The 19,584-nt window shown below is 36.4% G+C and overlaps 1 protein-coding gene across 3 annotated transcripts in view; it reads left to right on the top strand.

The window, feature by feature from the left end:
* LOC309512314 (homeobox protein cut-like 2) overlaps positions 1–19,584 on the top strand; it is a 222,641-nt gene that overhangs the window by 112,809 nt on the left and 90,248 nt on the right. For all 3 annotated transcript variants that reach the window (XM_082187818.1, XM_082187819.1, XM_082187820.1), the window contains 2 exons: positions 4,190–4,300; positions 7,980–8,027. In XM_082187818.1, the coding sequence (XP_082043944.1) occupies positions 4,190–4,300; positions 7,980–8,027 (159 nt within the window). The remainder of the gene's footprint in view (positions 1–4,189; positions 4,301–7,979; positions 8,028–19,584) is intronic.

Raw genomic sequence — 19,584 nt, 5'->3', positions numbered from 1 at the left:
TTTATGTTCTCCTACTGTTATGGTTGCTAAAACTTAAGCACAAGTTTCTGTAAATGCTTGTTGGCGGTGAAGTTTGTGCTCAGGCAATTAGCGGTGTTTGTTTCAGTGTTGCTGTTGTTCACATTTCAGAGTTTGTTCAAGTCCTTAATCATAAGTATTAAACTTCATTGTATAACTCATCGTGCACTTTTTGTGCTGCAGATGTTGCTCAAATCATGCAGTTTTTTGGCGTATATTAATATTTTGTAATTGATCTGATTTTCGAGGAAGTGGACTCTCTTAAAGTAATGGTTTGGAGTTATTTCAACCTAGGGTCCTTTGCACCCTGACCTCGAGTCAAACACCCCCCAGAAGCCTTTTTTCCCCTTGGTCGAACATTATTAAAGTTAGAGCTTATTTAGAGATATCAGCCGGATGGTTTAGTGCAGGCGCTAATGGATCCAAGGATGTATCCCGTAAATTACCCCACTAATAATGCCTGGAATGGTACCAAACTTCTACAGTAGTACAAATAGGTTCTGTACTCATAAAACGAGGCATTGGAAAGTTTGTAAGTACATCAGGAGTTTATTTAAATAACACTTGCCTGATGGCTAATGCTACCGCTAACCCGGACGTCGAGGTCACTTCCGTGATTTGGGAAAAGCCTGTAAAAGTCCTGGCAGAAAGCGATGCATTTTCTTTATTATTTTTTCCGAAGTGTTGACAACTTGGTGTTAAAGGAACACTCCACCGTTTTTTGAAATAGGGCTTATTCACCTTCTTTCCCACATTTAGATAGGTGGGCAAATGCATTTTTGTCTCAGTGCATGCATTGTTTTAGTTTGACAGGGTCGGCGTGAGCTTAGCTTAGCATAATGAATGGAATCCTTTGTTGCCGGCTAGCATGTCCTGAATAAAAGTGATATAAAAAAAAAAAAAACCTACCTAATTACTACTTGTGGCCTGCGTATTCACAACAAGTACAAATAGCGATGCAGATTAACACTAGGCGATTTCCTAGGCAGATATTGACTTATATATTAAGGACTATATTAGGGGGAAGCACAGGCGAAGCACTGCTACTTGGGCGTGATATCTCTGCGCCCAAGTAGCAGTGCTTCGCCTGTGCTTCCCCCTAATATAGTCCCAAGTCAAAATCTGCATAGGAAATCGCCTAGTGTTAATCTGCATCGCTATTTGTACTTGTTGTGAATACGCAGGCCACAAGAAGTAATTAGGTAGGTTTTTTTATTTTTTTATATCACTTATATTCAGGACATGCTAGCCGGCAACAAAGGATTCCATTCATTATGCTAAGCTAAGCTCACGCCAACCCTGTCAAACTAAAACAATGCATGCACTGAGACAAAAATGCATTTGCCCACCTATCTAAATGTAGGAAAGAAGGTGAATAAGCCCTATTTCAAAAAACGGTGGAGTGTTCCTTTAACTAATAATTGTTGCAAACTTGTACTACCAACAATATATTAGTGCATTCCTGGAACTGGGCGTCGTTACACTACATCCTTGTGCATCGCTTTCTGCCACGGAAGTGACCTCGACGTCCGGGTTAGCGGTAGCATTAGCCATCAGGCAAGTGTTATTTAAATAAACTCCTGATGTACTTACAAACTCTCCAATGCCTCGTTTTATGAGTACAGAACCTATTTGTACTACTGTAGAAGTTTGGTACCATTCCAGGCATTATTAGTGGGGTAATTTACGGGATACATCCTTGGATCCATTAGCGCCTGCACTAAACCATCCGGCTGATATCTCTAAATAAGCTCTAACTTTAATAATGTTCAACCAAGGGGAAAAAGGCTTCTGGGGGGGGGGGTGTTTGGCTCGAGGTCAGGGTGCAAAAGACCCTAGGTTGAAATTACCCCGAACCATCCCTTTAATTTGGACACAGTAAAAAGTCCCTCATAATAGCGTAGAGACACTCAAAATAAAGGCTCTTAACTAGCATTGATGGTTCCATGAAGAACCTTTAACATTCAGGGAACCTTTCCATTCCACAACAGATTCTTTAAAGTGAAAAAGGATTTTACACTAAGAAATAACTTTTAAAGAATTCCTTTATTTATAATGTAACAAGTGACCCTGAAACACAAACTGGCCGTCCAGATCCTCACCCTCACACTTCCAGGCTCCAGTGAAGAGCTGTTGAATGTAAAAAATCTTGACTCTCTATAGACTCTCTAAACATTCTGCATAACATACTGCAACATTCAAGTAACTAAAGCAAGAAATCGTTAAAAATGGAAACAAAGAAGAACAATAGCTGGAAAAAAAAAAAGAGCTGACATTTAATTCCAAACACACAGTCCTACATATTTATTTAGAATTAGGGTCATGCGTTTTGCACACCTGCTGTTGTAGAGAGACGACCATTCTTTACGCTCTACAAACTCATCAAACAGCGCGAAACTTGTTATTGGCTTGATCCCATCAGGGTTTGATGGCTCTTCTAGATCTGTTGTTGTCCCTCAGATGTCAGTCAGATTAGCTGTACTCTGCTTTCAGATAATAGAGGTTAAATGAACCATCACAGTCCACGAAACTCTTCCTGGCCCTGAACAATTATGGCTTAACTGCTCTCTGTAAATGAATTCTATAAAAAAAGATAATTGGTGATCATGTTGATCATTGGTGTTTCTATTTTAGTGTCTTGCCAGTCAAGTGCAGAACTTCAGGGAATATATGCCGTCATGAGGGTTTTAAAGCTCAGATACTCGTCCTTTTTGTGCAGTTCTGGCGTCTGAAGTGCCTCTGGAGGTCAAATAATCTACTTTATTATGTGTCCCGGAAACACAAACTGGCCGTCCAGATCCTCCCCATCATCACACTTCCTAGACTCCAGCGAAGAGCTTGAAAAGCATCCGAGCAGTGGCGCAGAAAGCCTTGCCGTAAATCTAGGGCTGCGTTACCGCTTTTTGTCCTCAGGAATTCTTCCTCTCGCACTAGATAATTTTCTAAATTGCCTTAAAGTAAGAGTAGAGATTAATTAAAACATAGAGAATTTAATTTTATGTCATGTACAAATTTGGTACAGTAATTGAAAAGCCCTCTCTCTCATTTTATTAGTTTTAGTTGGAACAGAAAGACCTTTGACTGTGAGAGAATGAGACATGTAGTAAGATTTATATATTTAATATAAGTTCAGAGGTTTGGGGTTGAGAAGATTTACATTTCTTATGCTTACCAAGCATTTATTTGATAAAAGAAATACAGTAAAAACAGTAATATTGTGACACATTCTATGTGAATATATAGTCAAATGTAATTTATTCCTGTGAGAATTTTCAGCATCATTACTCCAGACTTCAGTGTCACATGATCCTTCAGAAATCATTCGAATATGATGATTTGATGCTCAAGAAACATTTATGATTATCAATTTTGTAAACAGTTGTGCTGCTTCATATTTTAGTGTTAAATTGATGAATATAAAATTTCAAAGAACGTTTATATATGTATTGTCAAATTTATTTGTTTTTTTTTCTTTAAAAAAATAAAATTATGTACATGGTTTGGCAAGGAAGAAGAACAGTTATACATGTGAAACAATGTTATTATAATGGAACGTGTACAAAAAACAGCAGTTCTTTCTCTCATATCGATTTTGTTAGTGCTACTCCTCTACAGTCGCTCTTGCCCATATTTCAGTCTTTCTGCTCACAAGATCAACTGCATAAGATGGATATTGGTGAATATTCAGCGTTCCTGTGCATGTGCCATCGCTCTCTCTCTCTCTCTCTCTCTCTCTCTCTCTCTCTCTCTCTCTCTCTCACACTCTCTCTCTCTCTCTCTCTCTCTCTCTCTCTCTCTCTCTCTCTCTCTCACACACTCTCTCTCTCTCTCTCTCTCTCTCTCTCTCTCTCTCTCTCTCTCTCTCTCTCTCTCCCTCTCTCTCTCTCTCTCACTCTCTCTCTCTCTCTCCCCGCTCTCCCATGACTGTTGCAGAGGTATTGATTATTTTGGATTCTGATTATCTAAAAGGCCTTCTGCTACTGTAGGCATTGGATGTATTTTGGTTTAATTATTAATGGGACCGAGCTTACAGTAAGCAGTCGCCTTCTATAAGATCATGACGGATTACGTGGTTAATATTCAACAGCGTATATTTATTTATGTATGTACTAAGCTGTGTATATGAGCGTTGGCAGGCCTCTCTAAAGCATCTCTCTCTTTGTCTCTGTAGAGGGAGCTAAACTCAGTGGCGGCCCAACTCGCAGGCCGACAGGAGGAGAGCGAGGACTCCCACAAACACCTGGTGGAACTGAGCCGTGAATTCAAGAAAAATGTCCCAGAGGTGAGTGGGAGAGCGAGAAACTGTTCGGTGTGTGTGTGTGTGTGTTCAAAAAGTATTAAGGGAGACGTTCATCTAGTCAGTTTCATGTTGATCAAGGTTTCTTGACCTTACCTGAGATAGCAACCAAGTTTTGCTTCATGTTTCATGTTTATTTTTGTCTTTTTGGCCCTTATTTCCACCTCTGTTTGTCTGCTCCTCCTCTCATTTTCTGCCTTCCTTCTCTTGTCTGAACTCCTCCTCTTCTCATATATCAGAAGTTTTTGAGCCAATCACCTGTTCCATAAATGCCATGTGACCAATTATTCTGGAGCAGTAGGAAATGACATCATGACAATAGTGATTGGCTGGATTTGGCACTTATGTTTGTTGCATAATAAATGTACCTTCATAGTTATTAAAATGATTTATATATTTATTTACATGTACATAAATTATATTATATAACATAATTTACAGAAAATTCCAAGATATATTTACTGTAATTATTTATATATATATATATATATATATATATATATATATATATATATATATATATATATATATATATATATATATATATATATACACACGAGCATACACAAATGCTCTTTATGATTTAATATTTTATATCAAAATAATCTTTAAAAAAAGGTATCTTGGTTTCACACTGAAATTATGAAACAGCACAACTGTTTTCAACACTGATAATAATCAGAAATGTTTCTTGAGCAGCAAATCATCATATTAGAGTGATTTCTGAAGGATCATGTGACACTGAAGACTGGAGTAATGATGCTGAAAATTCAGCTTTGATCACAGGAATAAATTACACTTTAAAATGCATCCAGATAGAAAACAGTTATAAGTTGCAATAATATTTCACAATATTACTCTTCAAATAAATGCCTTCTTGGTGAGCAGAAGAGACTCTTTTAAAATCATTACATCGTTTCTCTGCGGTTGGCTCCGCCCCTCTTGTTTGGCCCCACCCCTCTCATGTGGCCCCGCCCCTTTCCACTTTCTGTTCCTCCCCTCTTGTCCTTCCTATTCCCCTCTCTTCTTTACTCCTCCTCATATTCCTGCGCTTCTGTAGTTTCAGAACCTCTCTCAGACTCTCACTCCCTGTGTTTATTTCACTGAAGGCACACAAACCAATTCATCCCTCCAGTTTCAGCTCTAATAGTGTAACACTGGTGTTTACTGACGTTACTTTCCACATCCAGCCAGTCTAACATCAGCATTTAAGCTTCCAGAACCTGAATAAAACACCCCAGAAAATGAGCCGGCCCGTTCCCATGGAGAAAAATCCTCCACTGGATGTCTTTAAGTTCAAGTCCCTCTCCGTTTAAATTCCCATCACTCTAATCCGGAGCTGCGCCTTCCAGTTCCTCTTCAGGTAAAGGTGACGTCGGGAGGAATGCTTGTCACGCGTCTCTCATTATACGCATTTTACATTTTTCCTCGTTAGCGGCCTTCCTTTTTCGGGAGCTGTGTTTGAAGCTTCGACACGATCCACCGTCAGACCTCTCGACTCAGAAGCCCGACTCCTCGTTTGCTTTCCACTTGACACAAATGTCATCAGTGACAATCAGAATTTACAAGATTAGCGAAACGTCTGGAGCGGATGGGGGATCATGCTAGCCGTATCAGCACAGACTGTGGCGTATAATGAACAGAAACAAAGCCTCATTAATGGATTGACAGGAGAATCAGATGAGTTATTTGTGTTAATGGAGAAGTTATTAGTGTCTTCAGTGAAACATCTATAAACAACATATGTGGCGTACTGTTGATTACCACAGACAATTTTAAAATCTTTTTTTATTTATAAAAAAATTTGAAATATTCAATAATGCACGTACAATCCTTTTGATGGGTTTAAAAGTGGAACTCGTTCATTTATTAAAGCATTTACAGAATATTTAATATGTTATTTGAGCTGAAGTGTCATTTTATTCGCTAATTTTGCTTTGCATAAACAAATGTTGGAGATTTAGTTTCTAATGTAATCAACAGAAACATTTCTGTAATGCAGTATGTTCATCTTCTAGTGGTGCAACGGATCATCATCGATCCGTGATCCGTTCGGATCAATATCTTCGGTTCGGCACTCACGTGATCCGCGGATTGATTGATGAAAAAAAAGTTGTGCGCATGTTCAGTCCACACACAGCGTGGTCATGGCGAGCGTTATGAACCGCAGAGAGCGTGACGCCTCATTCGCGCCGCAAAACCTCCAGACGTGCGTAAACGCGTCTTTACATTGACTTCACATTGAAATCACTCGCGCCAGACGCTCTATTCGCGTTTGGTGTGAACGCAGCATGGGTGACGGCGAGAGAGAGAGAGAAAGAGTGCCTGCGAGTGCGAGCGAGCAAGGTAATACGTTGTCAAATATGTTTAAACTTAAATGAACTACACAAGTAGTTATGTCTCTTTGTATTAATTTGTCCTGTTATTGACATAGGCCTAATGCGCGTCATTGACAAAATGCGCAACCAGATGTTCGAATAATTCAAATATGTGTTTTTTAGAGGGAATATTCGAACGTCATTTTTGAGCAATTTTGACAGCCCTATATGACAGTGGAAACACATAAAGCATTGGTCCATGTTTAAAGGAAGGAGATGCCTTTTTATGTTGCACTTTAAGTTGTTTTTCATTAATTATGTTAAAAAGAAGATATTATGCCTTGTGCACTTTAAGTTGATTTTATATATTTTAATTTAACAATTTAAAAGTGTTAATAAAAAAATAAAATAAAATTTTGCTGATCCGAAAAATGATCCGATCCGTGACTCTGATCCGAGAAACGATCCGAACCGTGAGTTTTTTGATCCGTTGCACCCCTATCATCTTCTATCATATAATGTGGAATCTTTCTCAAGGTCGGGAAAATGGTCATTACAGTAACGTCTGGCATATTCTTGGTGAATTAAATCATCTCAAACATTCTCCAGAGCTACAGTACTACTATACACCATAAACATGTTTGCTTTTATTTGCTTTATTTTACTATGTTGAAAGTTTTTACTTGACTTTGATATTTATCATGGTACTGAATTATTTTCATATACAATATCTTTACATTGTACTTCAGTGTATGTCAAAGAATATCTTGGTACAAAATACTTTTATATATTGCTGAAATATTAAAATATTGCTATTCTAATTTTTTTGCTACTCTAAATTTTAAGGTCAGCTGGCCAGAAATATTATTTTTCATTAATAAAAGAGAAATGTATATGTTTTGCATTGACCTTTTTTAGCACAAAATGTGTATTCGCTCTCATTTCATGAGATGCACTTATGTTGGGAGCAGAAGTACAGGGAACTGTGTTTTCTCAACTGTGAAATGTTATGTGACTTTTGGGGTGAATCAAAACATACTCAGATTATTCTTCAAGAAATACATTTTGTTTTATATTTTAGGAAATATGTGCAAATATAATAAAGCCTGTTTTAGGATGATTAAGATTGTTTGCATTGACACTATTTTCATGTCAATTCTCTCCCCAAAACTGTCATTTGAAAGTCATTCACAAAAATGTAAAGTATCTTAATGACCCCAAAAATAGGCTTTATAATCATCAGGCAAAATATAAAGGTTTTTATTTTAATTTTTTTGCCGCAATGTGGCCTGTTCTTGACCAGGTTTTGTGAGATTCATCAGTTTTGCCTGTTTTTCTGTTTTTAGGAGGTGTTGGAGATGGTTTCGCCCGTCCTCAAGAGTTTCCAAGCTGAGGTCAGTCAACACTCACTGTTTAATTCAGATAACATCAAATCCACCTCGAAAATGACACTGTTCCTGCTGGAGAGATTTGGAGAATTAATACATTAAAGTGCCCCTATTATGCTATTTTAAATGTTCCCAATTTTGTTTTGAAGGTCTCCTACAGTAGATTTATCTGCATCCAAGGTCAAAAACCACTTTATTTCTCTCATAAAATGCATTGCAGCATCAGCTCTTTTCTCACAGTGTCTGAAACGATTCAATGAAGGATTTGGTCTCCTTTCTAAGAGTCTACTCTGCTCTGATTGGTCAGATGATCCAGTCTGTTGTGATTGGTCTACTCTGCTCTGATTGGTCAGATGGCCCAGTCTGTTGTGAATGTGATTGGTTTACTCTGCTATGATTGGTCAGATGACCCAGTTTGTTGTGATTGGTCTACTCTGCTCTGAATGGTCAGATGACCCAGTCTGTTGTGATTGGTCTACTCTGCTCTGATTGGTCAGATGATCCAGTCTGTTGTGATTGGTCTACTCTGCTCTGAATGGTCAGATGACCCAATCTGTTGTGATTGGTCTACTCTGCTCTGATTGGTCAGATGATCCAGTCTGTTGTGATTGGTCTACTCAGCTCTGATTGGTCAGATGCCCCAGTCTGTTCTGATTGGTCTATAGCTTACAGAACATGTCGTAAAAAAACCCCAGAAAGCAGCGTCTTCTCGACATGAACAACACGAACCAAACTCTTCCAGTCTCAGCTACAACTACGGTGTTTGAGGGCGGGGCAAAGCAGACGTTGTTTGCTGGCTTCCAATGAAGACCATAGGCTGGCATTATGCAAATTTGTTACAAACCCACATAGGTTCAAGCAGGGAGTAAGACTGACGACTTACTTAAGAGTTACTGACGACGGTTCTTTCTTTTTGAAGACAATAACTTTATTAAGCACTTTGATCTTTGAATCTTTACAGACCTTTTACGTTCACAAACTGCTATAATACGCAGGTAATGTCAGAACACACATAATAGGGGCACTTTAAATAACATCCGAATCAATTGATTGCATTTAGGGCTCTGTCATTATTTCTGGATGTCTTATGTAAACACAATAAGCCACTCTCCCAGGCACACACTGGCATCAAAAATCTCTCAGCATCACGTCATCCATATCTGTTCTCCACCCCCCCCCCCCCCCCCCCCCTCCCCCCTTCGCTGTATTGACTGGTATCATTTTCCCGTCAGACTTAAGTAGCATCTCTCCTCCATTAAGACGCAGTACTGGAGGCCTCTCTCACTCTCTCTGTCATCCTGGTGTAATGGTGCACTCCCCGTTCCTTCCCTGACATGCTCCTGTCGAGAAAGTCATCTGATCTCCTCTCAGAGTCAGAGCCGCTGCTCCAGCCATTAAACAGCACATCATAAATCATATTTGCGCTCCTCGTCTGTGGTCCAGAATGCTCAGGCATACTGAAACGATAGCGCAGGTTTCCCGTCTGATCAGGAGTGATTCGCTGCCGTCCTCTGGCATGCAGGGATGTGAAGGCATTTTTGTAGAATATATCCACAGGGTTATAAAAGCCTGATCACAACAGAGAAGTGTTTTAGGCCTGATAACAAGTGGTCAGCCTCGACAGATCGCCTCTCATGCCTGGTATTAACATGCATCTCAGATCTGTCTCCAGTGGCCACTTGTGATTGTATTTCATCCAGTTTTTTCAGCGTAGGGCTCGTTGTGAGAGCAAGGTCCTGTTGAACAGACTTAACATGTAACAAACCTCATACTCAAGGGTGCGCTTGTCTGTGTCATTAAACCTGCTGAATACATGTTTTCATGATCTAATCTATTCCCACTGGATAAAGTCCTGGCCTATATGTACTTATTTACTTAGCTGGATATCTTGTTTCACTTGGAAATGTGTCCAGTTATAGGAGTAAAATGAGTTGCAAACTGCATTTTACATCGATTTAAGCCTGGAATTATCTATAATTATCGAATTTTATATATATATATATATATATATATATATATATATATATATATATATATACAGTACCGGTCAAACGTTTTGAAGCATTAAACAATAAAATGTATGTTTTTTAAAAAAGAAGTCTCTAATGCTAATCAAGGCTACAGTACATTTATTTGATCAAAAATACAGAAAAAAACTGTAATATTATTAGTTTAAAATTATTGTTTTCTATTTGAATATACTTTTAAAATATATTTTTTTCCTGTGATGCAAAGCTGAATTTTCAGCATCATTACTCCAGTCACATGATCCTTCAGAAATCATTAGTCCAGATTTATATATATAATAAAATATTTATACTTTTCAATGCCCTAATGCACATACACATACCTATGTATAAATGTATAGGATAACGCAATGTAAGTCACTTTGGATAAAAGCGTCTGCCAAATGCATAAATGTAAATGTAATGCTATGAATTATATTCACCATATGCTGTGTTTATATATATTTTTATATATTTGTTTAGCACTGCTTCAAATTTTTTCATAAGCTACAAATAGCTCCATATCAATCTGGTCTTTTTAAGAGGGTTTAAAAAAAATCCTTTTATATAAATCACACTTGGAAAACTTGATTTGCAAATGCAAATTAGTGAATATAAATTGTGTAAAATTATATTAAAAAATTTATTGTGTAGAACGGCACAACGTGCTGTTGAATATACTTGCAATATAGCTTGAGTGTCTTGAATACTATAGCTTTGGTTATTGTATAATAAAAATATTAAGGACAAGTTTTTAATAAAAATAAAATAAAAATTATTATACTGAATTTATATGAAAACACAGTAGTCGGTGAACAGGTGTTTCACATCACAGCTGTTACTATATTGTGTTTTAGCACGAATGAAACGGTCTGTACATTTTATAACATGCAGTTTCCAAGACTGAAAGCAGCCCTGACTGAGAGGTGCATGATGGGTAAACTTCACAGGGACCACTTACTGCGCCGGAAAAGTTTAACAGTGAGAGTAAAGTCTGAGAGCTGGCAGCGTTATGTAGGTGGAGTGTGTGTTTGTGTGTTTTGTGTCCCTCTGAAGCGTGTGTGTTTTAGGTCTCTTCGGCCCTCGTTCTCCTCCCTTCTCCAGCGCTGCGCTTTCTCGAGGTCCCTGGTGGTTCTTGGACCCTTATCGTGCCGCTTTTAAAAGAGAAGTCGTCGGCTTTGAAGTGTTTGCGACATGACAGGTTTCTCTTTTCTTTCTCTGTTTCATTTGTGCGTGTCCCTCCCTCTCCTCCCCTCCTGCCTCGCCTGCTAATTATCGTTAACCAGGCGGCTGATTAGAAACACGCGTCGACCTAGATTCCCGAAGCGTTCGGTCGCGTGAAAGGGTTAATCCCCGAGCTGGTGGCTGTCATTGGTCGTCTCCATCCTCCTTCTTCTTCTTCCTCCTCGTCATCTTTCCTGTTCTTTTCTCTTTCGGAGTGGAAGAGAGCTAATGAGGTCCCGTCAGAGCCGGGGAGAGGTGTTAATTTGGCCTGTGAAGTAGAAAGGAGATTAAGGACAGTAAGAAGTCGAGTTTACGGCTTAAAATACATCGCTGTCCTTATTAATCCAAAGGCCCTGGGAGACCAGCAGCACTTTTTGGTTTTATAATGAAGAGTGTCTTATAATGAAGGTAATTTTAATAAAATTTACTGCGAGGAGGCTGGCGTCGGACGGCGCGTGCATGTCTTAATAGAGTCGGCCGCACCGCTGGGTCTGATGTCGAGAGGTGTCAGAGATTACTCCCTTTGAGAAGTGTTACGCACCTTATGATGGGAAAACAGTTCAAACTTTTTTCAAGCATGTAGAAAAGGAGACCCTAGCCAAGCAAAACACTTGGAATTTGACATAATTTAGATCAAATCCAAATGGGAATTAAGATTGCGATACAAAAACTACATGTTTTTAGGGAAAATCACTTCCAATTGGACTATAAGGGTAAAATGCGTCATAAGGAAATTAATCATGACTTTTGAAATAATAGTCTGAAAAATATATTTTTTTTTAATTGAACATTTTATTGACCTTTTTACACGAAATCTATCAAATCTGTTTTGTTAAGTATCATATTTGATACATCAGGCTCATATGATATACACTGTAAAATTCAACAGTGATTCTAACTAACACTTTTTAGTTAACTTAATTGTAAAAATCTAGTAATCTGAACTATTCACATACTATTCTTTGTTTACTCTGAAAACCCAAGTTAAGATTAATTGATTGGTTTGAGTGCGAGTTTTTGAGGCGGGGAAAATCTTAGGACTTTTCACTCATTTCCTCCACTTCTGCAGTTATTTTTCTCTGTTTGCATTCACTCATTTCCCAAAGTCATCTTGAATGTTGACATTTTAATACAACTGAAAAATTTGAGAGAACATCGCACAAGCTGACTTCATAAATTGATGATGATTTTCCTAAAATGTTTTTAGTCACCATTATGGCGATTAGTAATCCCTTTGGTTGGCCACTTGGAACTTAATTTATACTATTGTAATTATCTTCTCATTGATGCAGTGATTGCAACAAGAAATCAGTTATTCAGTTTCAAAGGAAGAGAAGAGTTTATATATATATATATATGAATGATGTATAACATAACTATATTTTATGTCAATTAATGATCTTTTCTAATTTTGTTGCTAACACTTATGTCCTAAACCTTGTTAAACTTTTAATTGGGTTTATATAATCCCTCTATATTTGTGACAATCTTGCAATTGCTCATACTTGAGTCACACAGACTTCAACATTCAGCATGCAAAACACAACAATGGTAACAATTATTTTATTTTTTTTAAGTAAATTTTTAGTTTGCATGCTTTTTTTTAAGTAAGTCCAACTAATTAGATTTTACAGTGTAGTGAGAACGCCTCAGTTTTATTCAGAGGCTCAAACTGAGCAAAATATGCAATTTGGAGCAGATGCTGATATTTATACGCCACAACGTATGATGAAATTCTGATGCTTGTAATGTAAACCAATGAGATATTTATAACAGCACAGCAGATACTTACATATAATGCATACTCTAAATATCAGTCATCACTCTATATCTGTCAATATTAAGTCTTAGTAAGATGATATTTAAATGCTTAGTTTTATGATCAAAGCTCTATAGTTTTAAAACATATAATGCAATGCAATGATTGAGAGATGAACTAATAAACCTTCCTCAAAAGCCTGATGGATTTGATTCTCGCATATTAGCATGATTTTTCTGAAAAATGAAGTAAACCTGAGAAAAAAGTGTTTATCTTGAAATATTACTAACAATATTAAAGTTATTCTTACGTTTACTTAATAAACATCAGTGCAGATTTCACATCAGAAAGACATTTTTACAGTTACACTAAAAACAACAGGTTTTATACAGCAAAGTTTTGATTCTTTGAGGTTTATTATTGGGATCGGGATCGGGATATTCTGATAATTATGATACAGATCCCGAAATGAATCTAGTACACTTTCTTTTAGGATGTTTTGATGCTTTTGTGTCGCTGGTTTAAGACGTCAAGCCCAAATGAAGCAGTCAGCTAATTTTCTCTCCCTCTCAGTGTCTGTTGGCGCTCGCAGTGAGAAAACATCCACGCAGGGCCCTAATTATGAAAACTTGCTTTTACAAAGATAATCCGAGGAGTAATTTAGCGTGCACAATGAGAGTCGTGGCGCTGTGCAGATGGAGAATCTGATAAATAGTTCGGAACATGTAATTAGCAACTCGGTTCTGTTTCGTGCCATTAACCCCCGCGGCCCAGAAATCCTCACCCGCCATTATCAGACGAAGAGGTAAAACGCAATCCAGCTGACTGCACATCCCGAGCGAGACGCACAAATCATCCGGCCCAGCTCGTGGGGATTCGCAGTCAGACACCTGTTTTCTGGGGCAGGAGGGTCTCGGCTGCTTCAGAACAGCATTTAAGACACTCAGCACTAAATTATTAATCTGTGGACTGGAGTGGATGGGTTTTCTGCACACGTGCACACGTTAGTGCGCTCCAAGTGGATTTCCTTCTGGATGTGCTTGTTTCAGTGATGTGCAGAAATGCAAAAGGACAGGATAGGACACTCTCTGAGTTTGAGGGGGTTTATAGCTAATAATGTACTTGATTGAATTTCTAGGCGTTTGACACTCGTTATTTGACACGTATAAGTTATTGGGGAGAGGAAACATGAACGTGATCCAGATATGTTGCATGTTTAGTGTTGCTCCGAATGGACCTATTTAGCTTTAAAGTCAACATGAAATTAAAAAATTGATTAATAAATGCTATTGTTTAAAAATTTAGGCTTAGTAAGAATTTTTTTTTTTTTTTAAAGACATTAGTTATTTTATTAAGCAAGGATGCATTAAGTGGGACTGTAAACATTTATAATGTTAAAAAAAATGCATTTGATCTTTCTATTAATCAAAGAAAAAAAAATAGTAACCGATTTTAATATTGATAATAATCAGAAATGTTTCTTGAGCATCAAATCATCATATTAGAATGATTTCTGAAGGATCATGTGACACTGAAGACTGGAGTAATGATGCTGAAAATTCAGCTTTGATCACAGGATATAAATTACACTTTAAAATATATTCACGTAGAAAACTGTTATTTTAAATCGCAAAAATATTTTACAATATTACTGTATTTACTTTTTTTTTTTTTATCAAATAAATGTGACTTTTTATCAAAAACATTAAAAAATCTTGCCGACCCCAAACTGCTGAACATCAATGTATGTCTTAATGTGAACAGTGCATGTTATTAAAAAAAGAAAGAAATGTCTTTATAGGCTTTTATTCAAAATAATATAGTATCTTGCTTCTGCCTCTTCACCTAGAAAAAAATAAATAAAAATAATATCAGTGCAAATTTTGTGACCCAATCAAATCACAATAAATGAAATAAAAACACAATAAAAGTCCCGCCCTACTTTTTTTCTTTTTTCAATATTCTGCTTCATTAAAAAAAAAATACATTATGGATTGTTAATGTCATTTTTGTGTTGGCTTGAAACTTTTATGCTGAATCTCAGTATATTTTGGAAGGTGTTTGCTTGTTGTTAAGGAGGATCTATCTCAGGAACCGTAATTTATACAACATCATAAATCATAGCAGTTGGTGTGCTGTTTGTTCATAGCTTGATTCGGGCCTGTGAGCTCGACTGACCTTGTGGTGTGGCCTGAATATCTGCCGCAAGGTAAGTCGCTCGCTCTTTGATCCAGCGACAACACGTAGGGCCGGTCCTTCCTCTGCTTTTTGATTAATTCCTGAAGGAAATGATAATTCATCTTGAATGTATAAATATGTTATGAATCGTGGAATAAATCAAAGAGTAAAGGCACGATAATTAATTATAGCAGTATCTAAGAGAAGAGAGTGTGTTATGTCGCTTGCTTCCTCTCAGCGTTATGATGAGAAGAGCTGTAATTACCTTCCTGTTCGAGAGGCTGCCTCCGGCTGTGCCGATTTGTACGCTCCTGTGGGCCTGCCGGTCGTAAACCTTTTCCCAGGCTAATTGTCATGAGGGCCTAATGCGCTGCCATTGCGAAAGAGAGCGTGCGGATGGGGGCGCTTTCACCGAGAACTCGGCCTAACTGGAAGATTTGTTCCAAAATGCTCCTATGATGCCTTAAGAAGCTGTCTATGCAGGCAGCTCACTAGGTTTTGGAGCGGCGACTGTGTGTGTGTGCGTGTGTTTGTGTGTGCGTGTGTTTGTGTGTGTGTGTGTGTGTACCTACTTAACTATATTTTGGGGACAAATTTGTACGCGGAAGTGACCAAAACCTGACAAAGTATTTAAAAAAAGGGACGTCCTCATTTGTAAATCTGGTATAAAAATATTAAATTAAAGTTTTTTAAAAAAAAGTGTGTGTGTGTACCTACTTAACTATTTTGGGGACAAATTTGTACCCAGAAGTGACCAAAACCTGACAAAGTCTCAAAAAACAGGGATGTCCTCGTTTGTAAATCTGGTATAAAAATATTAAATTAAAGGTTTTTTAAAAATGTAAAAATGCAGAAAGTTTTCTGGTTTATGGCTAGAGTTAGTGTAAGGGGAGAGAATATACAGTTTGTACAGTATAAAAACATTACGCCTCTGGAATATCCCCATTTAGCTAAGTGTGTGTGTGTGTGTGTGTGTGTGTGTACCTACTTAACTATATTTTGGGGACACATTTGTACCCAGAAGTGACCAAAACCTGACAAAGTCTCCAAAAACAGGGACGTCCTCATTTGTAAATCTGGTATAAAAATATTAAATTAAAGTTTTTTTAAATATGTAAAACTACAGAAAGTTTTCTGGTTTAGGGCTAGGGTTAGTGTAAGGGGAGAGAATATACAGTTTGTACTGTATAAAAACATTACGCCTATGGAATATCCCCATTTAGATAGCTAAGTAAGTGTGTGTGTGTGTGTGTGTGTGTGTGTGTGTGTGTGTGTGTGTGTGTGTGTGTGTGTGTGTGTGTGTGTGTGTGTGTGTGTGTGTTTGTTTCCTCTGGCAAAAAATACAAACAGAGTTATGAAGGTAATATGATGCCATAAAGAATCGGATGCGTAGGGTGAGATTTGTGGAAGTGTACATAAGATTGTGAGTGTAAAGTCACATGCACAAGAGCAGCTTTGTAAAGGTGTAAATCGCGTTTCATGATTTGCAGCGTTTTACTGTTATTCGTAAGTGTAATTCATGTATTGTGAAACTGCAGCTTCATGCTAACGCAAAATAAATATGATTTGTACTCTTCTGACTTAATGTACAGCCAATAAGCATTGCACAGTGGACGGTGATTTGCAAGCAAAAACAACAGTTTAAAGAACTGCAACGGATTGAGTGCGTAGAACCAATGGATATGTGTGTAAAAAACAAACGGATGCAAATGTCTAAATGACTTGTTGTGTATGTAGGAAAAGAAGTTCCCGAAATAACCCGATATGTACTGTTCCGTCTTTCTTTATCTGCACTTACAGTTTTAGCATGATTCTCTCACTCATTGAGTTTTGTAAAAGTCCTTCGAGAAATGAAATATCTATCTTCAGTGCTTAAGCCTCTTTTATATAATCAAAATAAGTCGAACTCTCTCTCTCTCTCTGTGTGTGTGTGTGTGTGTGTGTAGCTGACTTATTTTGAAGAGGTTCATACACTGTAAAAACGATTCCGTTAAATTTACAGTAAAAAACTGGCATCTGTGGTTGCCAGAAATTTACCGTAAAAAATACAGTAGCAACATTTTAGGTTTTACAGACTTAACTTAAAATTTACAGTAATAAACCGTATTTCAATATCTGATATAATGTTAATTTATCAACCTATTGAAGTTAATATCTGTTTTGTACCATTGTAATACACAACCAACAATCACAACAATAATGACAGTCACATGATCAATCAAAGCTCATCACAAACAGTTCTTATATAGGCCTATAGAAGCTGCGCAGTGTCATTCACACACATTAAACACCATCATGGTAACACACATGACATTTTAAAAATGCAATAAACATTAATTTAACAACATTAAATGTAGCATAAAACCCTAATGTACATAACTGATTAGAAAAAAACTAAGAAAACGATGAAGAAACAGTTATTTCAACAAAAATTCATCAAATGCGAAGTGTCACGCAGGGAATTGTGGGAATGTCAATTTACGTTTTTTTCACTGTAAATTATACAATGACTTTTTCACTTCCAAAAACTGTAAATTTAACGGTATTTTACAGTAAAATGACATTAAATGTACCATTAGCTCTATCACAGTTATTTACAGTATATAGTAAGGAAACTTTCAGTTAACCAATTAACAGTTTTTCACTGTAGCATTTTTACAGTGTCACTATGAAATCAAAATTGACAATTATTATTTTTTTATGGAATATTGCAGTATGTATTCTAAATTATTTATTGTGCACACCATTTTTGTGTATTCGTGTGTCCTCATAATCTTGAATCAGAATAACTTCCCCTCCCTCTTACAGTGTCTTGTCTTCTCTTCTCTTCTCTTCTCTTCTCTTCTCTTCTCTTCTCTTCTCTTCTCTTCTCTTCTCTTCTCTTCTCTTCTCTTCTCTTCTCCTCTCCTCTCCTCTCCTCTCCTCTCCTCTCCTCTCCTCTCCTCTCTTCTCTTCTCTTCTCTTCTCTTCTCTTCTCTTCTCTTCTCTTCTCTTCTCTTCTCTTCTCTTCTCTTCTCTTCTCTTCTCTTCTCTTCTCTGATGACGAGGGCGGGGCAACCTGTCACTCACATGAGATCCACCAATTGCAAACCACAACCATCCAATCAATTCCCCACGAACAAACACAAGCCCCGCCCTACAATTATTCTTGTTCCAGAAGCGTTTCACTTGAATATAAGTCACAATAGGGAAGAAAAGACTATAAAAACTTGACCTTAAGCACTGAAGATTTGCTGTATTTTACCCTTTTCACTTTTGTGTGTATTGACTTGTACTCTGTTGTCACTTTACATGAAACTTGTGTGTTTCTTCAGACATTGTCTTGTTCATTTTATTGAGTCGTTCAGGTGAGCTCACACATACACGTCTCATCCAAACATTAGCGAAAGCCTTTCAAGGTTTAATTGCAAATATCTAATATGCATATTTCAAATATTAACGAGGGAATCTCTTTAAAAGCTCACTATGTTAGACTGTAAACTGTAATACAGTTCCCAAACTCATCCAGACGGTCTCAAGCACTTTAAACGACGCATACTAACATTTAGAAAGTTCATTATTATTCATGCTAATGTTAGAGATGGTAATTTACTTTTCAACTAATAACCTTGAATATTCCTGCCCATTTTGCTAAAGCAAGTATCACTTTTATTTCTGGATAGTGATTTGAACAAACGTTATTTTGGTATTATCAATATATAATAGTATACATTAATTAAAATAATTGTATAAATAATACTAAAATAACATTTGTTATGTTAATTTATTATTTATATATCATTTATTCTTATTATTTATTTGTTTTATTAATTAATTAATACGTTTTATTTTTATATTTTCACTTTAGTTCAATGTTTCATAATTGTATGTGCTTTTAATTGTTGTATATATTTCTATTTAGTTTTTTGTTTTTATTTTCATAATAATAGTACACATTCATTAAAATAATTGTATAAATAATACTAAAATAGCATTTGTTATGTTAATCCATTATTTATATATTATTTATTCTTATTATTTATTTGTTTTATTAATTAATTAATACTTTTTATTTTTATATTTTCATTTTAGTCCAGTGTTTCATAATTTTATGTGCTTTTAACTGTATATATTTCTATTTAGCTTTTTTGTTTTTATTTTCATAATAATAGTATACATTAAAATAATTGTATAAATAATACTAAAATAGCATTTGTTATGTTAATTCATTATTTATATATATTTATTTATTATTTAATTAATAATTTATATTTTTATATTTTCATTTTAGTTCAATGTTTCATAATTTTATGTGCTTTTAATTGTTGTATATTTCTATTTAGCTTTTTTGTTTTTATTTTCATAATTTTAGCTAATTTTTCATAACTTTTTTTTGTTTATTTATTAGTTTATTTTT

This window comes from Leuciscus leuciscus (assembly GCF_965113295.1).
Source record: "Leuciscus leuciscus genome assembly, chromosome: 13".
NCBI lineage: Eukaryota > Metazoa > Chordata > Actinopteri > Cypriniformes > Leuciscidae > Leuciscus > Leuciscus leuciscus.
The sequence above is the reverse complement of the archived record's forward strand: the minus strand, read 5'-3'. Positions and strand labels throughout refer to the sequence as shown.